The 23,456-nt window shown below is 49.2% G+C and overlaps 2 protein-coding genes across 3 annotated transcripts; one reads left to right on the top strand and one right to left on the bottom strand.

Moving 5' to 3' along the window:
- Positions 1 to 769: 769 nt before the first annotated feature.
- CDCA8 (cell division cycle associated 8) lies at positions 770 to 7,529 on the bottom strand. 2 transcript variants are annotated; one of them, XM_037380283.1, is made up of 10 exons: positions 7,421 to 7,529; positions 7,006 to 7,134; positions 6,691 to 6,731; positions 6,078 to 6,153; positions 5,463 to 5,602; positions 5,076 to 5,155; positions 4,646 to 4,744; positions 4,338 to 4,464; positions 3,761 to 3,847; positions 770 to 3,382 (listed from the first exon to the last, which is right to left on the bottom strand). In XM_037380283.1, exons 1-10 carry the CDS (start codon positions 7,443 to 7,445, stop codon positions 3,326 to 3,328), a joined length of 861 nt encoding a protein of 286 aa, XP_037236180.1. In that variant the 5' UTR covers positions 7,446 to 7,529; the 3' UTR covers positions 770 to 3,325. The 2 variants fall into 2 exon arrangements, with proteins under 2 accessions (XP_037236180.1, XP_037236179.1); XM_037380282.1 differs by having other exon boundaries at positions 7,364 to 7,525.
- A 6-nt stretch (positions 7,530 to 7,535) lies between these two features.
- On the top strand, positions 7,536 to 9,229 carry C3H1orf109 (chromosome 3 C1orf109 homolog). Its single transcript, XM_037380284.1, has 4 exons — positions 7,536 to 7,859; positions 7,935 to 8,114; positions 8,193 to 8,311; positions 8,710 to 9,229. The coding sequence occupies exons 1-4, from the start codon at positions 7,561 to 7,563 to the stop codon at positions 8,775 to 8,777; spliced, it is 666 nt and encodes a 221-aa protein (XP_037236181.1). The 5' UTR covers positions 7,536 to 7,560; the 3' UTR covers positions 8,778 to 9,229.
- Positions 9,230 to 23,456: the final 14,227 nt, after the last annotated feature.

Genomic DNA, 23,456 nt, shown 5'->3' with positions numbered 1-23,456 from the left:
CACATCAGATACAATTAATGCGTTCTGACAATTGGAAAAGGAAGCTTGAATATTAACGGCATTGTTGGTTGCATTGGCCTGGGAACACCATGCTTTGGCAGACCCACCTCTGCAAAGAGGAACCTTGAGCTACGCTGCCCCCACACTTAACAAATTCAGCACAGATGAGCCAAATGGGTACAAACTGAAACACAGTCATAACCCCTGCCAAGATCTACAGACTCTGCTTCTTCAGCCTTCCAGGTGCTAAACATTATTCTGCAAGCCATTTTGTGCTGTAGGCATAAATAACATGCTAACCCCAATAACAGCGCAAATACAGCCTTTCATCCTCCAGAAGAATCTGGATTGTCGTGCACACATTCGGAGTTAGAGACAAGGGCATGGCTCTGCTGTGGGAGAGCTGGGAAGGCAGGCTTGCAGGGACACACAGCTTCATGCCTGCACTGGAGAAGTCTGGAAGCAGTGAAGTCATACCTGCATCCCCTTACTCCTCAAGACTCATGAATCTGGGGGAATAGCATGCCATCTAGTACTAGCAAAACCATTAATTCCTGGGTTCATTAATTAACAGCATCATACCTCGGTGTTAAGACGACAAACTGCTGATGGTGCAACAAGCATGTCAGCACAGGGCCTTGCAGATTATAACCAGCGCTTTTAAAAGCAGACAGTATCCACAGCAGAATTCTCTAGGCTCGCTAAGCATTCCAGCTCAGGTTTTCCTGGTAAAGATGTCTTTAAAGCAGAATCCAGACTTACACATCTCTATCCAAGCAAGTTACAGTTTTATTTACAGCTTAACTAATTAGGTTTTTTCTTCTTAATATGTTAACAGAGTTCAACAAAGATAACAAGACAAGTGCACTTGTAGCTTAGTAGTTTACAATACTGCCACCTGCAGTTATAGGACTTTGAAGCTGCCAAAACCTCTTAAAACAGATTTCCAGATGCATGGTCTCATCCTCGAGGATTACAGTCACAGGTTTGCTTTTTAAACGAAATTCACGTATGAATGCTATTCTACAAGCTTTCTCCCATACTACACGCTGCGTCAAAGATTTACATCAAAGCATAAATTACCTGATAGAAGAAAGGCTGGGAAAAGTTGCTTAATCGTGCTGTAAGCTTGGCTTCTGCTAAAAGCAGAACTTTTCCAAACCTTGAAAAATTCCAAAAGTCTCAAAACCCTTGTTTATAGCCCCTTCAAAGAGGTTTGAATCAGGACAAAAAAGTATCTTTGGAAGGGCCAGTGCACCTACCAACAAAGAAACAGTCTTATTTTTAGGAAGAAATACCTTAGACAAGAAGTTAGATAAAAGCACAGTTCTTTACTCTGAATGCTCTCAACATGCCAATTAAAAAATGTTCTCATGTTAGCTGCCCTGCTAAAACAGGAAGAGGATTATCAAGTTCTCTCTTGCAGATGCTATTTTACATAGTTGACTTTGTATGAACCATACAGAATAACGCTTTAGGAATCAAAGCTAACTTTTGAGGGATTCTACATCTTAGTTCAACAGACAAGCAAGCGTCCTCTCCCATCCTGTACCAGCTACAAAGACTGACAATAAAAATGAAACACTGAGTTTTGAGTGAGCAGAATCTTTTATATTTTAAGACTTTATGCAATCTTCCCACAAAAAGCTAGTGCTTCATAGAGAGCTCTGCTTTTCCAGGCTGTTGAAAAATAAGATGGTTGTTGCAGGAAAGCACAAGCGATGCAAGAAAATACAGTGAAAAGCCTAAAACTCTGCTGCAGACAGCAGCTGCATAGATCAACATGAACATGTAAGCAAGAGCCTTGCTGTCTCCGAGAGAAGGTCAGGAGCTCAGCCCACTCAGCACTTCAAGGGACAGTCAGTACAGATGTAGATGAGCTCCACAAGAATGTAAATAAGGAGCCTTCTGACTAGGATGTGCTAACTGCTAAAAGAAAACTAACTGCTGAAGAGCTAAGTCCCAAGGATACTAGGGTAAAATAATTGTGGTAGTGGGAGGTTGTGACCTCCTACTCAAATGCCCATCCCACCCTGAAGAGGGTGGATCCCCCGCTCAGGGAGGAGTACATTTAGTATGAACTGTACCTTTAAATTGAGGCAAGAAAGCAACTAACCAATAATTAGTTAGTAGGTGTAGAATCTGGGCAGAACTTTAGTGTATAAATATGTACTATGAGTAAAGTTAAGTGTGCAAGTTAGGAGGAGCGATCCCCCTTGCACCCGGTGCTGCAATAAACATATCTGCTTCGTAACTCTCCTTGTCTGCACATCACATGGCTACTTTACTGCTTCATTTTGCAAGGAAGCATTATGTCAGAGGAGTGCTCCTGCTTATATTTGTAAGTTTATATACAGTAGCTCTTTCCTAAGAGGCTACATTTAAAGTTCATGAATTTTCATGAATTTGATGTGGAGCAAGATTTCTCCTTGAGAAAAACATTAATGTCAGAGGAAGTTATTTTGTTCTGTTTGAATAGCATTTATTGGATATGGCTCTGTCAAATCCTCTGAACCAACTCAATTTAGATGAAAGGGCGAAATGTTCTGACTAGTCTGAGCTTTCTTCTTTCCTGTCGGTACTCAGCTCTAGGAGTACTGTTTCTCCTGAAGATTTTGAAGAGGGTGTAGGAAAAGCAAAGTTCTCTCACATTAGAGATACTCCAGTAGCTCTATGGTTATTTTCAGTAATCTGGTTAAGTAACAGTCTAGCTAGCTGATTCTGTAAAAGTACCTGTGATCTTTTATTTCTTAAAAAACAATAAAATGCACAAGCTCACTATAAAAAGAAATCTGAAAGCCAGTTACAAATACAATGGCTGCTGTAAGAACAAAAGGATTGTCATTCATGGCAGCACCATGAACTACAAGAAGCTTTCCATTTAGTCCCAGGCACCAGTAACTTGCCTCTAGGTATCTCAGGTTCCACACTGAGTCACCTCTTAAGCACACTTGCAGAGAAAGGACATGCATGGAAGCACACAACAAACCAATCAGTTGCTTTCTTTGCCAGACAGATACAAACTCCTGTCACTTGTGTCCACCGCTTACATCTTCCACAAGATACCAGAATAGCTTTTCTGCCCAGCTTGCTCATCTGAAAGCCCAAGATAACTGTATTTTTGTCTCAGCCTTAAAGGAAACTGGACATAAAGTTTGCTTTTTTTATTCATAAAAAAATCTATTCTAATCCCATTACATATGATAGGTAGAAAAATTAGTTCTTAACTTCCATTCTGTAAGTTAATAGAAGGAAGACACAGAACCAGAACTAAAGGTAGCAGTCCTAAATGTAATATTCTGTATTTAGAGTGAGATGTCACTATTCATTGAATTAAATTTGTGGGTTTTTTGGCATCACTGCAAGCTTGTGCAAGGCGAACCTAGAAAGAAAGAGAAATTAATCAGTACTCTAAGAGAATACTATATCCCACAACCACTTACAGCTTTAGCCTGAAGTAGAAGACACTTTCAGTTTGGATCCAGTTTTTCATAACATTGACAATAGTTCTTTTTCAAGAAGCGCATGGTTTATCCAGTTTGTATTAAGCTACATGTGATGTAAAGCTACTCCCTCTCCTTCCCTTCTCAGTTCATGATTCTTCCTGACCACTGACACAAGCCAAAATAAGAGACAAGCCAGGGGCTAGGGGTGTGTGGGTGGGAAGGGAAATAAGGAGTTTTACAGCTCCACCCTCCAGTGATTTAACAACATCTCCTTACAACTTCAGGTCATGACTGAGAAAAATGCTAGGACTTACTGATAGCTTCTTCATAATTCCTTGGGCCTCTGGATTCAGATGAAGAATATTCTTCTTGGTCAAATCACTTGCTGTTAAACAGATGCTCTGTAGGGGGAAAAAAAACCACCCCAAAATGAAAACCAAAACCCCACCAAATCTTAGGTTTTCTGTTTGGTCAGCTGTAGTAGTCAGAAGCAGCAAAACCCCCATTAAATAAAAAAACAAAAGTAAATAAAATCCAAGAATACTAACATGCCTGTGGCCTGCATGGGCAAAGAACTACATTCAGCTTGACCAGAAACTCATCTCATACCTTCCTTGCCGCTCAGTAACACATTACTGCTGCAGAAGCTACTTCAAGTGTTACTTAGATGCACAGCTAAGCATCATTCTACATTCTGTTTTGATCAGCTTGAACAGCTTCCACACCTGACAAAGTCTTTTAAGGTTCTTTTTAAGCTAGATCAATCTCCTCATGAACAGCAGTGGGACAACTAAAGAGATGAGAGGGGATGAACCGAAAGTGGTAAGGGCCCCCACGAAGTTACAAGCTATCCTTTCAGCGTTGATTTTACGATTAAAGTTTCCGGTTTACCTCCCCTCCTCCAACAGGGACTGTAATGAAGATATCATTGCTGTTGGCAAGGGGGCTGCCATTGGCAGAGATGGTGTAAACACGTTCATTTACTGCGGGTGTGCGCAAGCCTGGTGTCTTGAAAATTCTGAAACAAAAAGTTTAGGTAATTTCACTGCAATTGCTCAAAGTACTTTGACTAAAAGTCTTTCATTTCAGATTCAAAGAGCCACTAAGGATTATGCTGCAAATAGGTCACATACGCAAGGGAAACAGCAAGGCACTCCCTGATACGAGTGATTAGCAGAGAAATTTAACAGAATACAGACCTGGAATCAAACCTGGGTGTGATCATGGAGGTACCTCCCCGAGCAGAGATATCAACAATTCTACCATTAACTGGAGTGATAAAGTTGTTTTTGCTTGATCTGTTAAAGGGAAATATATAAACATTTGCTCATGAGAATACTTATAACAAATGTAAAAACACTGTCTTAAAGACTTTAAAAAGGTTATCACCACAGAAAACCAGAGGATCTTACTAACCAAAGGCAAACCCCAAAGCTAGGGATAGCTGGTCCTCACAGGAGAGGAAGTTACCCCTCTTTCATTCACCATCAGATCAAGTTTTTCCTATAGCATAGCACAATGGCACCAAGCAGCCTACTAAACCATACTTCAATCCATTTAAGTGTTACATTAGCACTACACGCTAGTTCTCCATTTCTGAAATCCAGTGGAAGAGATATCCCCTATTACCTTTTACTCATGCGCTTCACTCTGGTTGAAGGAGGTCTTCTGCTCCTGGACCCTGGCACTTTTTTAGTGGATGCCTTCATCTGAAACACACACCATTCACCAAATCAGTAACTCCACACTCGTGTGACAGCCAATTCCGCAACGAACCGATGCTTTCATACAAAACATTTGGCTCAACAGGCTTCTTTTTGTGGCACAAGAGTCCAGAAACAAACACCATACAAGCTTTGTGACCATCTATTGCTAGAATTTTCAAGCAAGTGATAGCTGTTTTGAAGTCCCCCTCAAAGCGCCCTGGACAGCTATATATCTATCTCATCATTGGCATCATCTCAGCAAGCAGTTTCTATCTTGGGAATAAAGTCATCACAAAGAACAGCTATTTACCTTTCCAGCTCTTGGATTAATGTTTTCAGCCTCTAGTCCTGGAAGACACTGGCTATCATGTCTTGCTTTCTTTGCTAGAGGAAGCAAAGGAGGGTCTACTTCTTCTTCAATAGCTTCAATAACCTGTTTAGATTTTTCCACTAGAAAGAGAAAGTGTTACAGAAACAAACTCATTTAGGTTGGAAAAGACCTTTAAGATCAAGTCCAACCATTAACCCAGGACTGCTAAGCCCATCACTAAAGCATCTATGCAGTTTTTTTAAACACCCCCAAGGATGCTTATCTAAGCTGAAAATGAAAAATAACTTCAAATTATTAGTTAGCAGCGGAGGTAAACTGTGAAGAGGTACAAGCATTTTTGGCAACAATTTGCTTCTGAAATCCAAATTCCAGTGTAATCCAGATGCTTGACAGAGTACTATTCTGAATTAGTTGGAATGTTTCAATAAAATTATGTAGAACTACTGCAGATAGTAGGGATAGAAACAGGATTATTTTCCTGTTTTTAAACTATATTGAGGAATGTAAGGAAGAACCAAATTATTATTCATGGTATGTAAATCATGACATGCTTTCATCTCACTGAACTCATCACAATGCTTAAAACAAACTGACCTTTCTTGAAGATTTTTAAAGGAGTACTGAGAGCTTCTGCTGTTAACTTGTTTATTTCTGTTATTTCCAAGTCTGCCTAAAATGAAAAACAGTCACAACACCATTAGTATTATTGGTAGCATATCATTTTGATAATTCAAAGTTGTAGAACAAATTGCCAATTATTTTACGGCAAAACCACCTCCCTGTTTTCTCAGGTTTTCCCTTGTGCTCAGACTGGAACCCTTCATGTTATTCTGGAGGTGACAACACATGAGGTCTGCATGCCATTCAGGACTAACACAGCTGATTTAGCAGCTACAAGTATGCTACACCCACACCCTGCCGGTCAACCAATTTAGAGCTTTAATTTACTGAAAAGCAGGTGTGCTCTCAGGGATCCATGAGTGAAAACAAGCAGGCAAGGGAAGACTGACAAGGAACAGTATGAGCATGCAAATCCTGTATCAGGTACAACAGCCATCTCTTACTGCCAGGTCTTAAAGCAGCATTTATGAAAGTATTTATGTAACCTCTGTTCTTGCAACACTCCTACAGACTCAAGAAACCCTTTGTTTCCTACAGTGGTATGCAACTTCATCAGAAAACCTTAATATTTATGCTAGAAACCTACCGTTACTGCCTCTTCTAACACCTTTTCACCTCCTCCTTTAGCTAAAAAGAAAAAATAATTTAAAAAAGTCAATACACATCTAAGGTGGCCTACACAGCATACTTAAATACAACACCACCAGGGTGCAAAAAAACAGTACAAACCAGTTTTCTGGGCAGCAAGGGAACTGCCTCAGTGCAAGAGTGCAGGGCTTCCTGGCCTCCCGCCACCTGCTTGCGGGATTCCAGGCAGAGATCCCGGCCACCCCTTGATTACCGTTGTTCTTTATAACCTAAGGGACAAGTGCCCCCGCCAGCCCGCCCCCCCGGCCCGTACCGAAGTACTCCAGCCAGTTCATGTCGCGGTGGGCCGGGGGCAGCCGCAGGATCTCCATTTCGTACAGGTTCTCCACCTCCCTGACGAGGCGCTCGCCGTTCACCCGCAGCCGGTCCAGCCGCACCTTCACTGCGGGGGCGCACAGGGCGTCAGGCGGGGCCCGGCCCGACCCCCCCCCCCCCCCCCGGGGCCCGCTCCCCGCCCCCTCGGCTCACCCCCCCCCGGGGCCCGGCCCGCTCCCCTCCCCCGGGGCTCGCTCCCCCGCCTCGGCCCCCCGCCCCCCCGGGGCCGGCTCCCCCCCCCGCGGCCCGCTTCCCCCCCCCCCTCCCCCCGCGGAGCCCCAGCCCGCTCCCCCCACCCTCGCGGTCAAAGTCCTTCAGGAAGGCCGCCAGCTTCTTGGCGCGGGTGCTCGCACCGGCCTTCTTCCTCGAGGGAGCCATGGCGGGGCTGAGGGGGGCGGCGGGCCAGCGACCGAGCCCTGCAGCACCCGCGCCCGCCGCGCGCTTAAACCCAACGGCCGCAGCCGCCCGGCCAATCAGAGCGCGGCGCGGCGCGATGACGCGGCCCCAGGGAGCGCTGCCGGGTCGGCGGGTCGCCATGGCGGCGGCGGTGGCGGCGGCGCTGCGGGAGTGGGCGGCGGCGGTGGCGGGGCAGGACGCGGCGTGGCGGGCGGCGCTGGCCGCGTGGGCCTCGCTGCTGGGCTCGCTGGCCGGGCTGGCGGCGCAGATGCGGGCGGCGCGGCGGCTGGCGTGGGGCCGCTGGCCGGTGGGTGCCTTCGGCGAGCTGCGGGCGCGGCTGTGGCGGAAGCAGCGCGGCGCGGCCGAGGCGGTGCTGGAGCAGCTCGGCAGCCGGCGGTGAGGCGGCGGGGCCGGGCGGGGCGGGGCGGGGGCCGCGGGGCCGCGGCTGAGCGCCCCCGCTGTGCCGTGCAGGACGGCGCTGCGGGCCGTGCGGGACGCCGTGGGGGCCGGTGTGGCCGCCGTGCTGCGGCTGTACGAGGAGCGGGCGGCGGAGCTGGGCCTGGCGGCGGCTCTGCGGCGCGGGCCGCGCTGCCCCTCGCTGGCTGATGTACTGGAGGGGCTGCAGGACGTAGAGCGCTACTACCGGCACCTGTATCCTTCTGTGGCGGGGCTCTCTGGGCAGCGCTGGCGGGTGCCTTTGTCTCTTTGTTGTCCTTATGGGGCATGAAGGTACCTGGAGAGTAAGCTGCTCCTCCTCCGCATCAGCTGCGACCACCTGGAGGACATGGAAGCTCTCCCTCGGTCTTGGGAGAGGATTTTGGAGCGCTACAAGGGAGATGTCGTTCAAGGTACTGCCGTTTATAGCAGGCCTGAAGGGCCTTTCCTGGAGCTCCGTGCTGGTGCCTCAGCCCCAGAGACAGCGCTAGGCCCGGTGCTGCTTGCTGTGTCGGTCTTGGTAGTAGTGGGTGTCCTCACTGGGTTTGCAGTTGATCTTTGCCACATGCTCTGAGATCTGCTGAACTGCTTCAGTTGTAAATGCTCACTGTCGTGCCCTGGGCGCAGCTGGAAGCAACACCCTTCCTTGCAGTGTGACGAGGGGCTCAGGGATCTCTTTCGCTTGGTCTACTAAGTTAGCTTTACTGATGTTTTTCTTTATTGCTTTTAGAAACAAGTTAAACTTTTGCGGCTAGAGGATACAGATAAAATGCATTGAACTAATGGGATTGTTTTTTTCTTTCTAACTCAGATACTCTTCTTAAGATCTCTCTGTTTGTGGACAACCAGCGAGAGCTGTGCGGCTCACCAGGCTCTTGACCGAGAACAGGAGGGACTGGTGTTGCCCAGCTTCTGCAAGGGTCTGGTATGTTCCAAGATGACCACAAAGAGGATGATGAATTGAGGAGGCTTTACTGGTGCTTTTGGGAAGCTGAAAGAGTTGGGTGTTTGGTCTCAGGAGGAAATGTTTGGACTATTTCATATTCAAGTGGAAACAGACTTGGTGTCTGAAGAAGGGGCTGAGCTGAACAAGCCGTGAAAGACAGAAGGGACTTGTCTTTGGCTGCGGAAGCTGTCCTCTCTTTTGCCTGCCATGGATATTTTATATACAGGAGAAAACATTGAGACTTATGAACTCAAGGAGCGCTGCAAATAAGTGAGCACAACACAAAGCCCAGCAGGCCAATACCATGTAAGAAAGATGTTTAGGTACTGTCCTTACAAATAAATAAAAGCTGTCAAATCGGGGCTTAAGAACAGTTTGCACCTCATGCCTCTAAGCAATGTGTTTGCTTTTATCCCGCCTATAAGAGGGATGTCTTCCTGTTGAATGGGAAGGAGCGAATTTGGCTTGAAGAATTTTAGTTCTGGAGGTGCATGGCCACCTGAGTTCTGACACAGGCAGTTCTCAAGTGTGTTACAGTATACTCCTCTGGTATCTCTGCTAGGGCGTGTTTAAATCACAGCCCTAAAACTTCGCGCTTGGTGGCAGCAGCAGCAGCTGCTGACAGTTGCAGGGGTTTCTTTTGTTGGCCGTGACACCAATTCTCTGTAGCATTCTTGGAGAGTGGTGGGATGCCCATCTCTAAATAACACGTTTGGTAAGAAATTGTAGCTTCTCAGAGAAGGCCAAATAAAGAATTGTACTCGGGCACATTGTAGGTGTGCGTGCTCCCCGTTTTTATGAGGAAGCCGGTCTGGCACCAGGCAGTCTGTCTGGCCGCCTGAGGGCACTGCTCGTCGTGCGGAGCGAGAGCGGCGCTGGGAGCCCTGCGGGACAGCTGGCGGTGCCGGGCTGCGGCTGCCAGGTCTCCCCATCAGCTGGCAGGTCTTCATGGCATGGTGCTGTAGTTGTGCTTCAAATTGCAAAGAAAAATAACGTCACCCTCTTGGCGCTGGTACAGCTTCTGAGTGTCATGGCTGATGAAACTGGCGTTTGCTGAGGGAAGGGCGTTACGCCCAGGGAAGTGAGGCAGGTTCTGCTCACAGCACATACAGGGCAGGGGGTCTGAGGGCTGGGAGGGGGCTCAGCTGGCTTGGTGGTGGTACTCTGCTGCTGAAGGTAGTTCCTCTTTGTCCCTGCGTGCCCTGTGTTGCTTCAGGACCCTGGTGTGCTCTCTGGTGCTGATCCTGTCCTCCGGCCAGCTGTGAGGGGCCCTCGTGGCTCTCTGCTCCATGTATCCCTGACAGACCCTGTGCCAGACAGCAGCATAACTGCGCCATGAGTCACAGGATGACTGTTCTAGCTTTTCACTTGGCCACCTCCTTCCCAGGTGTCCTGGTTTCAGCTGGGGTAGCGTTAATTTTCTTCTTAGTAGCTAGTGCAGTGCTGTGTGTTGGATTTGGTGTAAAAACTGTTGATGGCACACTGATGTTTTTGGTTGTCACTGGGTGGTGGTTGTACTTGGTCAAGGACATTTTAGATTCTTGGAGTGACCTGCCAGCGAGAGGGCTGGAGGGGCATGGGAAGTTGGGAGGGGGACACGACTGGGTCAGCTGACCTGAACCAGCCAAAGGTATTCCATACCATGAGGCGTCACGCTCGGTATATAAACTCAGGGGGGCCGGCTGGGGCCTGCGGGTGGTTGCTTGGGGACTGGCTGGGCATCAGTCTGTGGGTGGTGAGCAGCTAGCTGTATTGTGCATCACTACTAGTTTTCTTTTCTCCCTTCCCTTTTGATTTCATTCCTCTCCCCCTTTCCCTCCTTTTCATAACTGTTACGGTTATTATTGTTCTTTTGTTTTTATTTTGTCTGAATTATTAAACTGTTCTTATCTCAACCTTTGGGTTTTACGTTCCTTTCTGATTCTCCTCCCTGCCCCTCTGGGTGAGGGGAGGTGAGTGAGTGGCTGTGTGGTACTTAATTACTGGCTGGGATTAAACCACGACACCAGGGAAGTGAGAAGTGGAGTCCTCCTCCTGCTGCTTCAGCTTAAGATGAAGCAGATGAAGCAGTGCAGATACTGGTTTGGCTGATCAGCCAAGAATGCAGTTTATTTAACAAATGGCTGTACAGCAGTCTCGGTGCAGATACTTCTGCATGCGAAGCACTTCCAGTCCTCGAGTAGCTCTGTCTCACCATGACCTGTCACTGATTCATTTTGTCCCTGCGCTGCTGATGCCGTGGGTTGCATCACAAGCATCAGTTCAGTATAAGGCATTTATTTTCCTGTCCAGAGCTTTGATTCAGACGCCAGCTCCTCCCAACACTGGAAGTCACGTCTTGTGTTGAGGTTTCAGTGAAGCAGCATAGGTAAGCTTCATTAGCGAGTGCCTGCTGCTGGTGTTCAACCCGTGCATCTTCCCTGGGGACATTGCCGACTCCTAATTTTAAGGACAGAGCGTGTGTATGCTGTGGGATGACACAGATCGTGGTAGGTTTATGTAGACGCCCTCCTAGCTATCAGACAGCTGAGTGCTGGTGCCTGCAGAGGCCATCAGTCTGAAACCCACCTGACATAACAGGTGAGTGTTGTGGTACAGCAACGAGCGAAGGTAATAGCCATGGTTTTAATTCGTCTGCCATCCTGATACCGTTTTGAACCTGTGGCTGAAGTGCAGATGCATTGCCTGTGTTGGGAGTGTGCTGCCGAGCGACGTGACTGACGGCAAGCGTGCACACACCTCTGTCAGGTGCAACTGGTGGCTGTCACTGCAACGAGTGACCTGCACAGTTCTGATTTGGGATGGGGGACAAGGGAGAGCAGGCAAAGGAACAGAGAGCAGCCGTACGGCCTTGTGTTCGTTACACATGGCTTGAAGGGTGAAAAGATGGATGACTAGGGTGAATTCTGGGGTGTCATTCTTGCTCAAGCCTTGATGTATCATCATCATCAAACCATAAATCATGGTGTTCATGGATGCAGAACTGTGTTTACATGTGCATGCACTATACAGCCCTTCAACACCTCTGTTCTCTGTCAGTCTGTCCTTTGTACAGCTGCATCAAGAACAAATGGATTTAAATTTTGGAAGGTCTTCAGAACAGTTTGGTGGTGGCCCTTCTGCTTCTCCCAGATGTCTGGCCCTCTGATGTCTGTCTATGGGCTAGCAACAGCCCTGCTGAAAGTGCTGAGAGAGCTTTCTGAATTAAAAGTGGCCATGACCTGACTGACTGAAATGGGCTAAAGGAGGTGCTCATTGAAGTTTTGGTGTGATTAATTACCCTGTACTGTTTCTGGCTGATGGGCCATGTCATCAGTTGCATTTGTCTGCAGCATTCCGGAAGGGTACAACTGAACCTCCCCATTAGAGTGCTCTAATTGAATACAACTGTGAGTTTGTTCCATTTCAAGATCTGGATGTTACAGCTCAGGACGGCTGCCAAGGTCCCCAGTCGCTAACAAGAATGTGGTTCCCTCTGTGTGAGGCTCCCTTCAGCTGACTTTCACCAGGGAATCTCTGTGGGCTCGATGGTTCCCACCGTGAAAACAGCCAGAGTGGGCATTCCGTTTTTAAGTGTTTAAGTTGAGAGCGTTCAGGTGGGGAGGCCCCTCCTGCTCAGCTGGTACCTGCGCTTGTTGGGTGTTGGGTTGGTTGGATGTTGGGTGCTGCCGTCCCACCTTGCGGCTCCCAGGAGCCAGGGCAGACCATGGTGGGTGCTGCCCTTCCTCCCCGCGTCTGAAGGTCGCTGGCTCGCTCCCAGTTTGTTTCTGTGCCTGCGTTGAGCTTTCCAAGACTGAGCTGTGGCATGGCCCACCAATAGCCAGCTGTGTCTGCCGTCAGCACTGAAGGATTTCAGCATCTGAGTCCAGGGACAGGAGGGAGGCAAGTGAAAACGCAGCAGCATCCACCTGGTCCTCCCCAGCTGCCTGGGGAAGCCGAATGCGGGGACGAGGGGCTCCAGCCTGTGCGACACCCGAGCAAGGCCAGTGGGTAAGGGCAGTAACAAGGGCTCTGAGACTAACTGGTAAAACATACCTAACCATAAAAATAAATCTGAACATCTTTGTTTTTGGAGCAGAGCTCTTAAAGCATTCTTGCATGGAGAGCTGTCTTTCAGACATGCAATAAAACAAAGTTAGCAGCTGGAGCTACCTTGTTAAAGTAAAATTTTCAGGAAACACAAAGCTCATGGTTTACTTTTCAGCTTTACCTCCTGCTGACTTGATTTGAAAATAGTTATTCTTCACTTATAGGAAAAGCACAAACTAAAATCAGTTACTAAATTTGAATACCCATGAACATTTATAGAAAGCATCTGACTTCTATCTGGTTAGTTTGTGTTTTCACGTAGGGTGAAATTTAGCTTCTGATGCAGTGGTGTCTGCACAAGTTCTGCTTCAGAAATGAGGACCTGCTGTGAGTAACTCCAGACTTTTACAAGAAACTCAAAAGCTTCACTTCAGCATAAGTTCATGGATTTCAAACAGATTTCAAAACTGAATTTACTACAAGGGTCTATAGTTAGGAAAATGACAAAGGATTTGGCACCTGAATTGAAGTGCGAAGTGAGTTAGAGGCAGAAGTATGATAAAAAGCTTTGTGAACCCTTTAACAAACCAAGCATGGGTTTCACAAGCCCCTGTGGTTTTCTTGCTTATTCTTTGAGACTTTCATCTTGGCCTGAAGCAGAACTCCTTTGTGATTTTGCAGGGCCCAAGAGGCCGTATGAGTGCTTGTCCTCTCAGAAATAAACCAAACGTTCTCCCATCTACATAAACTGGACGTGTAGCTAGTTCCTAGCGCCTGGCTGTTTACACTTCAGTGTTTCTCTAGTGCTCTTGACTTCAGCACGACGTTTGCCCTCTTGAGTTGTTGGTGAACTCCAAGGGGGGCAAAATCTGCTAATCCCATAGCTGTGCGTGGAGTGGGGACGCATCTGGCTGAGAAGCAGGGACGTGCTTTCCTGCAGCGCGGACGTGCTGAGCACAGGGTCTGCTGTCTGCCCTTGCAAAGATGGGCTCGAGAGGTTATTTGAGCAGCTCTTTGGCTTATCCCTTAGTGTTGCGCTCCAGCCCCTTCTAGTCCAGCACACTGGCTAGGGCTGCCTGTCCTGCACTTCACCCTTCCACAGAATGGAGGCTGTTCTCATTGCTCGCCTTATCTGCTAGTCCTGCCTAGGTTTTATTTCAATCCTCCCTTCCTGCTCTTCCCCTCAACCTTCCTCCCTCCTTCTGTGGAAACAGATCTACAGTAGGTGTCTCCTGAACTCGCCTGAACCCCTTGTCCCAAGCACCTTCCTGACTAATCCTTTCCAGATGTCCAGGAACTTTTATGTTTAGCGGTTTTGCTCAAGTTCCTTGTTCGTTCTCAGATGGAGCAAACATTATATTTCCTAATATGACTTGAAAATGATCACTGAGAAGTGGCTGCTGCCTCAAAATGCAACGTTTTAAGCGCCGCTGCTCCCAAACTGGAGCACAACAGATATTCATAAATAGCACAGGAGTTTCATTTTCCGTAGCTGACTGTGCTCCGTGGCTGTCTGTGAAGCCCTGAAAGCATGCAGTACGCGCTCGTACGCAGCCAAGTGGCAGGGCTGTTGGCTTGCCATTTCCCAGCTCCAGCAGCATGGAGAAATTAGGAGATCTGTCCGACGTTCCTCTGACGGTGACAACGGAAAGCAAGTTTCTCTGCCCATCCTCTCATCTAGTTTCCAGCATAACTTTGGTTTTGGGGAGATGGCTGTTACTTCAGGCAGGGGATACGGTCAGTGGCTTCTTTGGCTCATGCTCTCCGGGTGACCTGTGCGTCCTGTCTTTGTTGTTGCGTATGTCAAGCTGCCTGCAGCCTCACGGTTTGTGTGCAAAGGCTGCGCTCAGCGTGGGCCCCTGGGGAAAAGGGCTGTCTGTTGTCCTGAAGTCCAGTGGGATGATGAGATTTCTAAGACTGGAAGCAATGCCTGAGCCGGTTTACAATCCTGGAGGCTGCCTCGGCAGTACAGCCTCTGGCTTGCGTCGAGCTCACATCCCGTGGTTCCCCATGTGCATCCAGTGGCTTTTCATTTTTCACTGTACTCCGTGTGCAGTGAGGCTTGCTGTGGGTTTTGGCTATTGGAAAGAAGCTTTGGGACATTCAGTGGGATTTGGGAAGTGCCTGTCTTTTTCCTTCCATTCTTCCTTGCTTTGGGATTCATCTAGCATGTTACGTGGTGATTGCAAAATGCCCACGGTAGGAGGGAGACTTGCCCTGAGTTCTGATTCTCGTTATGGAACGGTTTTGTGCCAGTAGCAGCCTGGGGCCCAGGGTTGGGCATGTGCTGGTAGGATGAACCTGCTTTGCTGCCCTGTGCTTCCACCAGCTCACAGTCACCATCAGCTTCCCACACAACCAGCAAGTACAGAAATAGTAAGCTGCTATGTAATTTTGCAGCAAAGCACGTCTCGGTGAGATAGGGCGCTCCTCCGTCCCCAGTGCACCACAGCCACCTTCCTCACTGGGGGCTGGTATGGGATGGCTCCTTTTTCTCCACAACCCAGACAGTCTCCAGGCCACCTGGGGAAGGCAGAATGAAGAGCACCACGCTGGTAAGTCTCCTAACTGTTCTGCTACGTGAGGAATGAATCCAAGAGCCTTTGCACACTATTAATCTTTTCCAATTCCTAAGAAAGCAAATGGTCTCCTCCTGCTCCCATAAATTCAACCTCTCTCTCCCACGTCTCCCCCAATGTTTGAACTGTTCGCCAAGAGGTTTATTACAAGATGCAGTTTTGTTTCTCATTGAGTCCCAAACAACTGTGTTAGGTGGAGAAGAAACATTTGGTGCAGTCAGCTTTAGAGCATTTTTGTGTATAGTCCATACCCACTTGTCAGCCAGAGAGCAGATTCAGCTCTGCGCTAAGCGTGCTGGGACCTCTCCTCTTCTCTCCCGGGGTTAGGAGATGAATTCAAGCTGGTCAAACCTCACGGCCTCATTTCCAAGAGCACCTGGCAGTGACTGCTGGGAATAACCCATCGCACATGGGAGAAGGGATGCTCCTCTGGCGGCGGTGTGGCCTGGGAACACCTCACCCTTGGTGTGGTCTGGGAACACCTCACCCTCTGGCTCTGCGCAACTTGGCCTGACCGTCCAAACGGTGCTGTTCCCGGCAGCGCACCGTGGGTCCCACGAGCAAACTGTGACGTGCAGCTGCCGGGTCCAGCTGGCTTTCCTACCATCCCCTTTTCCTGCCCTTAAGGACACTGCTGCCTGTCCTCCTGGCATGGCCCCAGCCCACCGACCTCTGCGGGAGGCATGGAGCAGCAGGTGATGGTCCCCAGCTGCCGATGTGAGCAGAGGAGCTGCAGGCGGTGAGGTGCGCGCCAGGGTCCCCGCCAGCTGCCGTGCGTCACTGCCTTTCCTTGGCACCACGTGCAATGTGTCACAGCCCTCTCCCTTGCGTTTCCTAATGTTCCCTCAGTCTGAAACCCATCAGCCAATGCTGAGAAAAAACATTTGCAGAGGAAGCCAAAGCAGAAGTAAGCAAAGCTGTTCCTTTGGCTGAATTCTTCCAGCTCGTCGTGTTCCGCTACTACGTTTGAGCAAGAAGAGCCTCCTCCTCCTGCCTGTGCACCTGAGCCATGGGGGCAGGACAGCAGTGACAGCAGTGAGTCTGATTTCTTGCTTTCACTGGCAGAGAGCATCACATCCCTGTTTTGGAAATGAATGGGTAGCTCCATTGTAATGCAAGAGGAATTGTGATTCTGGAGTAAATCCTATGGTTTTTATTGCTTTGAGTGTCTGAGAAATGAAATACCATCATTCATTTCCTTTCTTTACATGTTACCCTCAAAAGTGGGTTACACCACCTCCCTCTCCTCATGGAGGAACCGAAATGACTAAGAACTTTAAACAGAGCTGATCCTGAAAGCAAAATAGAAAATCAGGGGCTTGCCCATCAGGAATTGTAAAGGTCTCATTGATTTACAGAGGCTGCACTTAAAGGTAGTTGTTAAATCAATGAGTCTGACGTTTCCTCCAGTCTGTTGCAAGAATGGATTATCCCTGCCATTCAAAAAACAGGCCTAATTTGCCAACTGATGATTTTTTTGCAGTGAGTTGTAGTTGGCTCTTCTATGCTGTGTCATGCTCAAGGAGCCTTGAAATTTTCATTCATTCCTGGGCATTTCAAATCAGCCTCTGCTTAGCAGCCGCTCCCAGAGGGCTAGAGGGTAGGAATACACGAGTTTCATTGAGAAAAGTGTCTGACAGTGTGGTGTGTGGAGGATGGACCTGGGCATATGGTGCACGGGACAGCAAGAACCTGAAAATGGCTAGAAATATCTGCTGATGCCAGGCTTGAGACAGGGGAAAATGTTGTAAGTGGTGTCCTGAGTTGTCCAGGCCAGTTGTCTACACCGAGCTTTCCTCCATCAAAAACTCTCCACCATTGTGCAACGTGAGGGAGAGCTCACCTGGTGTGGCTTTGCCGAGGAGAGCTCTGAGCCCTGGCACGGATTTGGTACCTCTCGGCACAAACCCGGGGGAAGAGGGTGAGAGCAGGTTGTGCAAGGGGGAAAATGAGGCTGTGGAGTGTGGCTTGCACAAGAAATGCTTTTAAACTTAATAAATCCACCCATGAGTCAGATGTCAGGAGCAGGGGAGGGGAGAAATAAGGGATGGAAAAGTCCAGATAATTGTGCACAAATGAAAAGCAATCCGAAGCAGTTCTGGAGCTGAGGAGCCTGCGGCCGATCTGCCTGGAGCCAGGGGCTGAGAGGGCATTTGAGGCAGCGATGGAACAGTTCTGCTGACGAGGAACCTGAAAACGAGCCCCCGCTGCCATTTGTCTTAGTCGTGTCCGTGGGAGTCGGCGCTTCGGGTGGGCTGAGCCCCCCGGTGCAGCGGGGTTTGGGCAGATGTTCCCCTTCCCTGGCATCGCGCCTGGCAGCTGTGGGTCCCTCATCCCCCTGCCCGAGGCGTGGGGCAACGGGGAGCCAGCCGTGTGGAAAAACCCCAGAGGCACCAGGGGAATAATCCAGACCAGCTTTTGCTGGACACGACTCCCCCAACTCTAAAAAACTTTTTGGTTGAGTTTAATAAGATTAGCCTGTAAGCTCTGGAGATGTCAGCCTGCTGGCAGGTCTGTGTTCAGTAGTTCCTTGCGCGCCAGGGAATGCTGTTGCTCATTTCATTGGCGTTGCCTTCGCTGGATCAGGCTGTTGCTTTGCTTCTCAATTAGCTGCATCTGCAGAGCAGTAACAAGCCAGAGATTAGAAAGCCCAGAGAGGGGTGCAGAAAAGTTCACCCGTGTGGAAGGGAGCTCCCCATGACCCCGTCCTGGGAATGCTGGGGCTCTGCACCCAACCTGACCCCTGTCCCCACGTGGAGCCCCGCCGGGGTCCGGGCCCCCCCTTATCGCTGCAGCAGTGACACTGCACAGCTTGTTCCGTTGCTGGGGAGCGTGTGTTCTCTGCAGCTCCAGTTTGGGTCTGTGCTGACATTATTGAAGCTACTGGTAATAAAACATGTCACTATGGGGGCCAGAGCCACATCTGATCCTGCAAAGGGAAAGCAAAAAAATCAAACAAAACTCCCAAACTCCAAAAAGAGGAAGCCAAACAGATATTGACAGGAGGGCTGGATTTCCAGGGATGCTGAGTGCTTGGTTCTGCTGCCCAGCCCCACTGAGAGGCACCTCCCAGACCTGCTGCACTGGCCATGCAGAAGGGACAGGTGACACAGAGGGGTCACAGCTTCCTGTGCCACATCATCGTGCAAGTGTTAAACACTCCCAGTGCAATGAGCTACAAATAAATGCTGTTGATGCCTCTGCCATCCCGTCAGGGATTAGTACATGCTGGAGCAATTTGCATGGAGATGAAACTTGGAAGAAAGAGCAATGCTGAGGGAATATGGTATTATTTATTATTGCCAGTTGCAAAGGAACAGCAGCAGCCTCCAAGCTTGTATAACTCTGGAACATGACTATTATTAGAACGGAAAGTTAGCAAGCAATTAGCTAATTGCAACTCGCATTGTCTGTTGGCAATTATAAGGAGAACAGTTATAAACTCCAACAGATGGAACTCAAATGGGTCAGTCTCTCTTTTTTTGGTTTTTTTTCCATCCCCAAAGGGCATTTGCTATGAACTAAACTGCAGGTTCTGACCAGGGATTCGTGCAAAAGTGGGGCCGGTGGGTCAGGGTGCTGCCGGGGTCCCTGCAGCTTTCCCTGGCTGGGGTGATGCTGAGCAGCACCTTCCTGCGCCTGTGCTCGCCAGCAGCTGACGTGCCCCGCGCCCCCACGACATGGTTCAGGGGGAGCTTGTCCTTCCAACGGGACATCTTCAAGGCTGGAGAGTTCAACTAGTTGCTCTGTGGTTTCATTTATTTACTCTGCTGCAGTGGTATTTGTTTAGTAGCCCAGGAAAAGCAGGGAGCAGAGCAGTCCAGCTGAAATAGGATTTCTTCTTGTCCTTTTGTTTATGGCTCTATAGAACCTCAGATAATATCTTCTTCTTTCTCCACCAGTGACACAAATCAATGGTGCGTCCCTGAACCTGATTTCTAACCTTTTGAGGTTATTTGAGGGATCTTCAGTCCCTAGTGAGACTGAGTCAGAAAAGGGATCTCTGTAAAGATCAGCAGGAGATGAGGCAGCGCTCTGCTTCCCCTTTCAAGCCACAGGAGACACCAGCAGAGCAGTTCTCATGGGACAGAGATTATCTCATCGCTTTTGTTAGAAACATCTCAGTGATGCAGCACCGGAACATGACTGATGGCGTGAAACATGAGGCTTGGATCCAAGGGCTCGCTCAGTGCATGTTTTACATTTAAGCCAAACACAGATATGCTCACTACCTGTGCCACTCTATTATCCTCTGGGTGAGTTTTATACTTGATAAACAATATTTAAAAGTGATGCTGCAGACAGATGTCTACTGAACGGTTGAGAAATTGTCATTTATCTGGGAAGCGTTTTTATGCTGAAGTATGTGGCGATCCCAGCTGCACGCACACAGAATGTTTAAGGCAAGAGCTATACGAGTGGCATGTAAGAAAGCACGGAGACCCTGAGCGTTGCAGCCTGGAATGTGGTGGTCTGTTAATCGGATTTACAGTGTGTGCATGAGCGTGGCACGCAGTGCTACTTTGACATGTCGTCTGAAAACTGTTTATGCATCTCAGATTCCTTTTTAGAGTATGGACAAGAACAGATGGGTTTGGCCTTAAAATTAAAGCATCCCAGACGGAATTCTGGGGCAAGCATTTGGCTAAAGAACCTCAAATCTACAGTCAGACTTTCTGTGGCCGTGGAGGCTTTGCTCCTTATCTCCTCCGAATGTTGGTGATGCCGGTGACTCTGGCAAAAGAAGAACATCCTTGTTTCAGGTCAAGCTGATGCAGATACAGAGGCAGCTGTGGGATCTGAAACAGATTAAGCCCAGCTATATGAATTTCATAAATAGTAATACAAACCCACTGCACACCTTAGGCTGATATTAAACAGAGGATGAGTTGGTATTCATCTTCGAGTGAATGCATTATAACGAAATGGAAACATGAGGTTTTGGTTATAAACCCCAGGTTTCCTATAGGAGGCAGTTTATGGAGTGACCATTTATTAAAGACAAATGCTATCATTTGAAACATATCTCATGTAGAGCAGGGGACGGGCTGATGCGGAGGAGCCGTAACTGGAGATGGAGCTTTGCATTTACAAGGCATTGTTTTAAACAGGCTCTGCATGTAGAGGAACGTGTGATGATAGCTGCCGGGTGCCAAAGTGTCCACTGAGAGCCCCAGCCCATGCCTCCCACGGTGAGTGCAGACCTGCAAGGTGCTGAGTGCCGTGACCCAGGCTAAACATGCTTAACTTTAATATAAATTTAACAGCAGGCAGAAAGATAATCCAGTTATCTTGAGTCAGACCAGTCATATGCTTAAAATAAGCAGGTATTGGATGGGAGCCCTAGCCCCAGCAGGGCTGCGCAGCCCCGGGGCGCTGAGCTCCACTCTCTGCTCCAGAAATGAGCGCTGGCCTCTGCGGCTCCAGGACGTCGTCCAAAGAAGAGCAGGGTAGGAGGGTTCCTGCCTGGGCGCACAGAGGGTCGGAGGGCAGTCGGGGACCTGTCCCCTTCCCCCGGGGCCATGGGGTGCTGGGGTCTCTGATTTGGGGGTCTCACTCAGAAAGCCTCAGAGGGGTCTGCCTTGCGGAGGGGAGATTCTCCCCATGTCAGTCTGTGCCTTGAGGCATGCCCACGCCAGCATCCACTAGTCACCGGCCCGGTTCTCCTTGCATTTCATGAGTTAGCGGTTTTGAGCTGCAGGGCAAATGTTAAATGTTAACAACTGCTGTTAAAGTCACATCTGCAGGTAATTTTGCTATTCACCTGGAAAGAAACAGTGTTCATTCAATTAATTGAAAAAGTATATGTTGCCTTTCTCAGATCTTTCTGGATAGATCCTGGCACCCAGTCAGGATGGTGCTGTTTGTTCTTTATTTTCAAAATCAGAAGTCTAGGACAAGACTGTCCTTCACAGGCAGTAGCAGGTAGAACCGCACGCTTTCTAGAAGCATAAATTCCATTTGTTGCGTGTAGGAGAACTTTCTGGCTCAATGTAGTATGACATTTGCAACCATTTAATTTCAATAAATTCCATTTTTATGCTCCATCCAGCTTTTAGTATATCAGCCAAACGATTCGTAAGGGACAGAATGTAAATCCTGCCTGTGTTTCCCCTCCTGCGCTATCATCAGGGATCCATCACGCTAACGCTGCTGTTCATTTTGCTTTCAGAGCTCCCAGAGGTCAGCAGTTCAGTTCTTGGAGTCCTGGAAGAAACCCTGGATTCCGTTTGGGTGGAAAGCAGCTCTGCAGCAGGAGGGGTTTGGGTTCTCGCCCCGTTCCTCGTGCTGGGTGCTGGGTGCTGGGTGCTGGGTGGGGAGGCAGACTCTGCTGGATCGCACGGCGGGGGGCTGTGAAGGGGGGACCAGCCCCTGGAGCAGGTGAGGCTGCTGCTGTCAGCAAAGGTGCACAAATGGGCACAGTGCAGAGTGGGGACAGCCCGGAGAGGGGACAGCCTGAAGTGGAGACAGACTAGAGTGGGGACAGCCCAGAGAGGGGGCAACCTGGGGCTGGGACAGCCCAGAGCAGGGACAATCTGGAGAGGGGACAACCTGGGGCTGGGACAGCCCGCAGTGGGGACAGCCCAAAGCAAGGACAGCCTGGGGCAGGGACAGCCCAAAGCGGGGACAGCCTGGAGTGGGGACAACCCGGGGCAGGGACGGCCCTGAGCAGGGACAATGTCAGTCACAGAAACAGCTCCTGGAGAAGCAGAGGAAGATTTCCTTGTAGGAAACAATGACCAGACACGTCTAATCCCTGCCAGCCCTGGGCAGGCAGCTGTGCCAGCGGCAGGGTGCTTCCTATGTGTCCGTCTTGGGCACAGCCATGACACTGGGACCCAGGTGCCAGCTGGCTGCGATGGCACCATCGGCTGAGCGAGGCAGTGCCCAAAGGTGAGGAGCTTTGCTGTGGAGCTGGGTGGCTGAGATTGGACATCCAACTATGGCCAGCCTAGAAAAATGATGAGTTTTTCATAGACTGAAACAGGTGTCAAACACTTGAGTCTGGGAGTGCAGCCCCGAGTGTTGTCTGGCTCCGTCAGCCGGCACTGGAGAAGACGGGAGAGAGGGTCCCTTGTTGGGGAGTAAGGATGGAGGGGCCACCAGCAAGGCAGAGAGGTCATTTGCCTTGGTCACTTCTTAGCTCTTGTAAGAGGCTCGAGGGTCCCAAGAGCCTCATGTCTCTCCCATCCCCACCCTCTGCTCTTCTTCATTGTATATTAGATGCCACCGTCATTTTTGTAAGCGCCCTCTCTAATGACCTGGAATTTCTGTAGCTTCACTAATTCAGGAAGGAGTATTTCAGTTGCAGGCAGATGTGAGCTGTCTAGTGAATGCTATCAGCGCTGGGGAACCTTCTGTAAAGACACAGACAGAGGTAGGCTTTTGCTGGGCTCAGGAGCCATCGCTTGGCATCTGTTAATGAGAATATGGAATCCTCTCCCGCAAAACTGCCTGTTACAGGTGACTTTTTGCTGGGAATGTAGCTGGAGGAAGGTGTCCATCCGTGCTGAGCCTGCCAGGCCCCTGCACGGAGGGGAATAAGCAGCCACCCCCAAAAAGTCAAATTACATCTATCAAGGGATCTTCTGACTGCTTTATCCTCACAGCTCCACATCTGGCAGGGAGAGCAATGGGGCAAGGGAAATGCATTGCCTGCCTGCCTATATAGCTCAGACAGGCTGGTGACAGCTCAGTAATGTAAATGATGCATATTAAGCCCTAAATAAAGTGTGAGGAACATGTTTGGGATCAGCAAATCCATCCTGACAAGAAGCAGCAAAGGAATGAAATCCCTTTCCCCCAACAGACTGGTAAGTCTGTGGACTAAATGAAATCTAGTCCCACTGAAAAATGGCTCCCGAAGATTTATGCTTGCCATCTCCTGCTCTGATCAGCAGGGATGCACGCAAGTGTGTCCCAGGCAATAGGGGCAGGGAACTCTCAGGAGCGGGGGTCACATTCCCCTCTTCAAAATGCTCAGGTTTCATCGCACCCCCTTTG

Source organism: Falco rusticolus, chromosome 3, assembly GCF_015220075.1.
Source record: "Falco rusticolus isolate bFalRus1 chromosome 3, bFalRus1.pri, whole genome shotgun sequence".
Lineage (NCBI taxonomy): Eukaryota > Metazoa > Chordata > Aves > Falconiformes > Falconidae > Falco > Falco rusticolus.
The sequence above is the reverse complement of the archived record's forward strand: the minus strand, read 5'-3'. Positions and strand labels throughout refer to the sequence as shown.

Coding starts and splice junctions, on each gene's coding strand:
- C3H1orf109 (XM_037380284.1), top strand. CDS start 7,561: ATGACGCGGCCCCAGGGAGCGCTGCCGGGTCGGCGGGTCGCCATGGCG. Junction 8,115..8,192: donor GAGCGCTACTACCGGCACCT/GTATCCTTCTGT, acceptor TGGGGCATGAAG/GTACCTGGAGAGTAAGCTGC. Junction 8,312..8,709: donor CAAGGGAGATGTCGTTCAAG/GTACTGCCGTTT, acceptor TTTCTAACTCAG/ATACTCTTCTTAAGATCTCT.
- CDCA8 (XM_037380282.1), bottom strand. CDS start 7,445: ATGGCTCCCTCGAGGAAGAAGGCCGGTGCGAGCACCCGCGCCAAGAAG. Junction 5,603..6,077: donor TTTAAAAATCTTCAAGAAAG/GTCAGTTTGTTT, acceptor TTCTCTTTCTAG/TGGAAAAATCTAAACAGGTT. Junction 4,745..5,075: donor GTGAAGCGCATGAGTAAAAG/GTAATAGGGGAT, acceptor TCCCTTTAACAG/ATCAAGCAAAAACAACTTTA.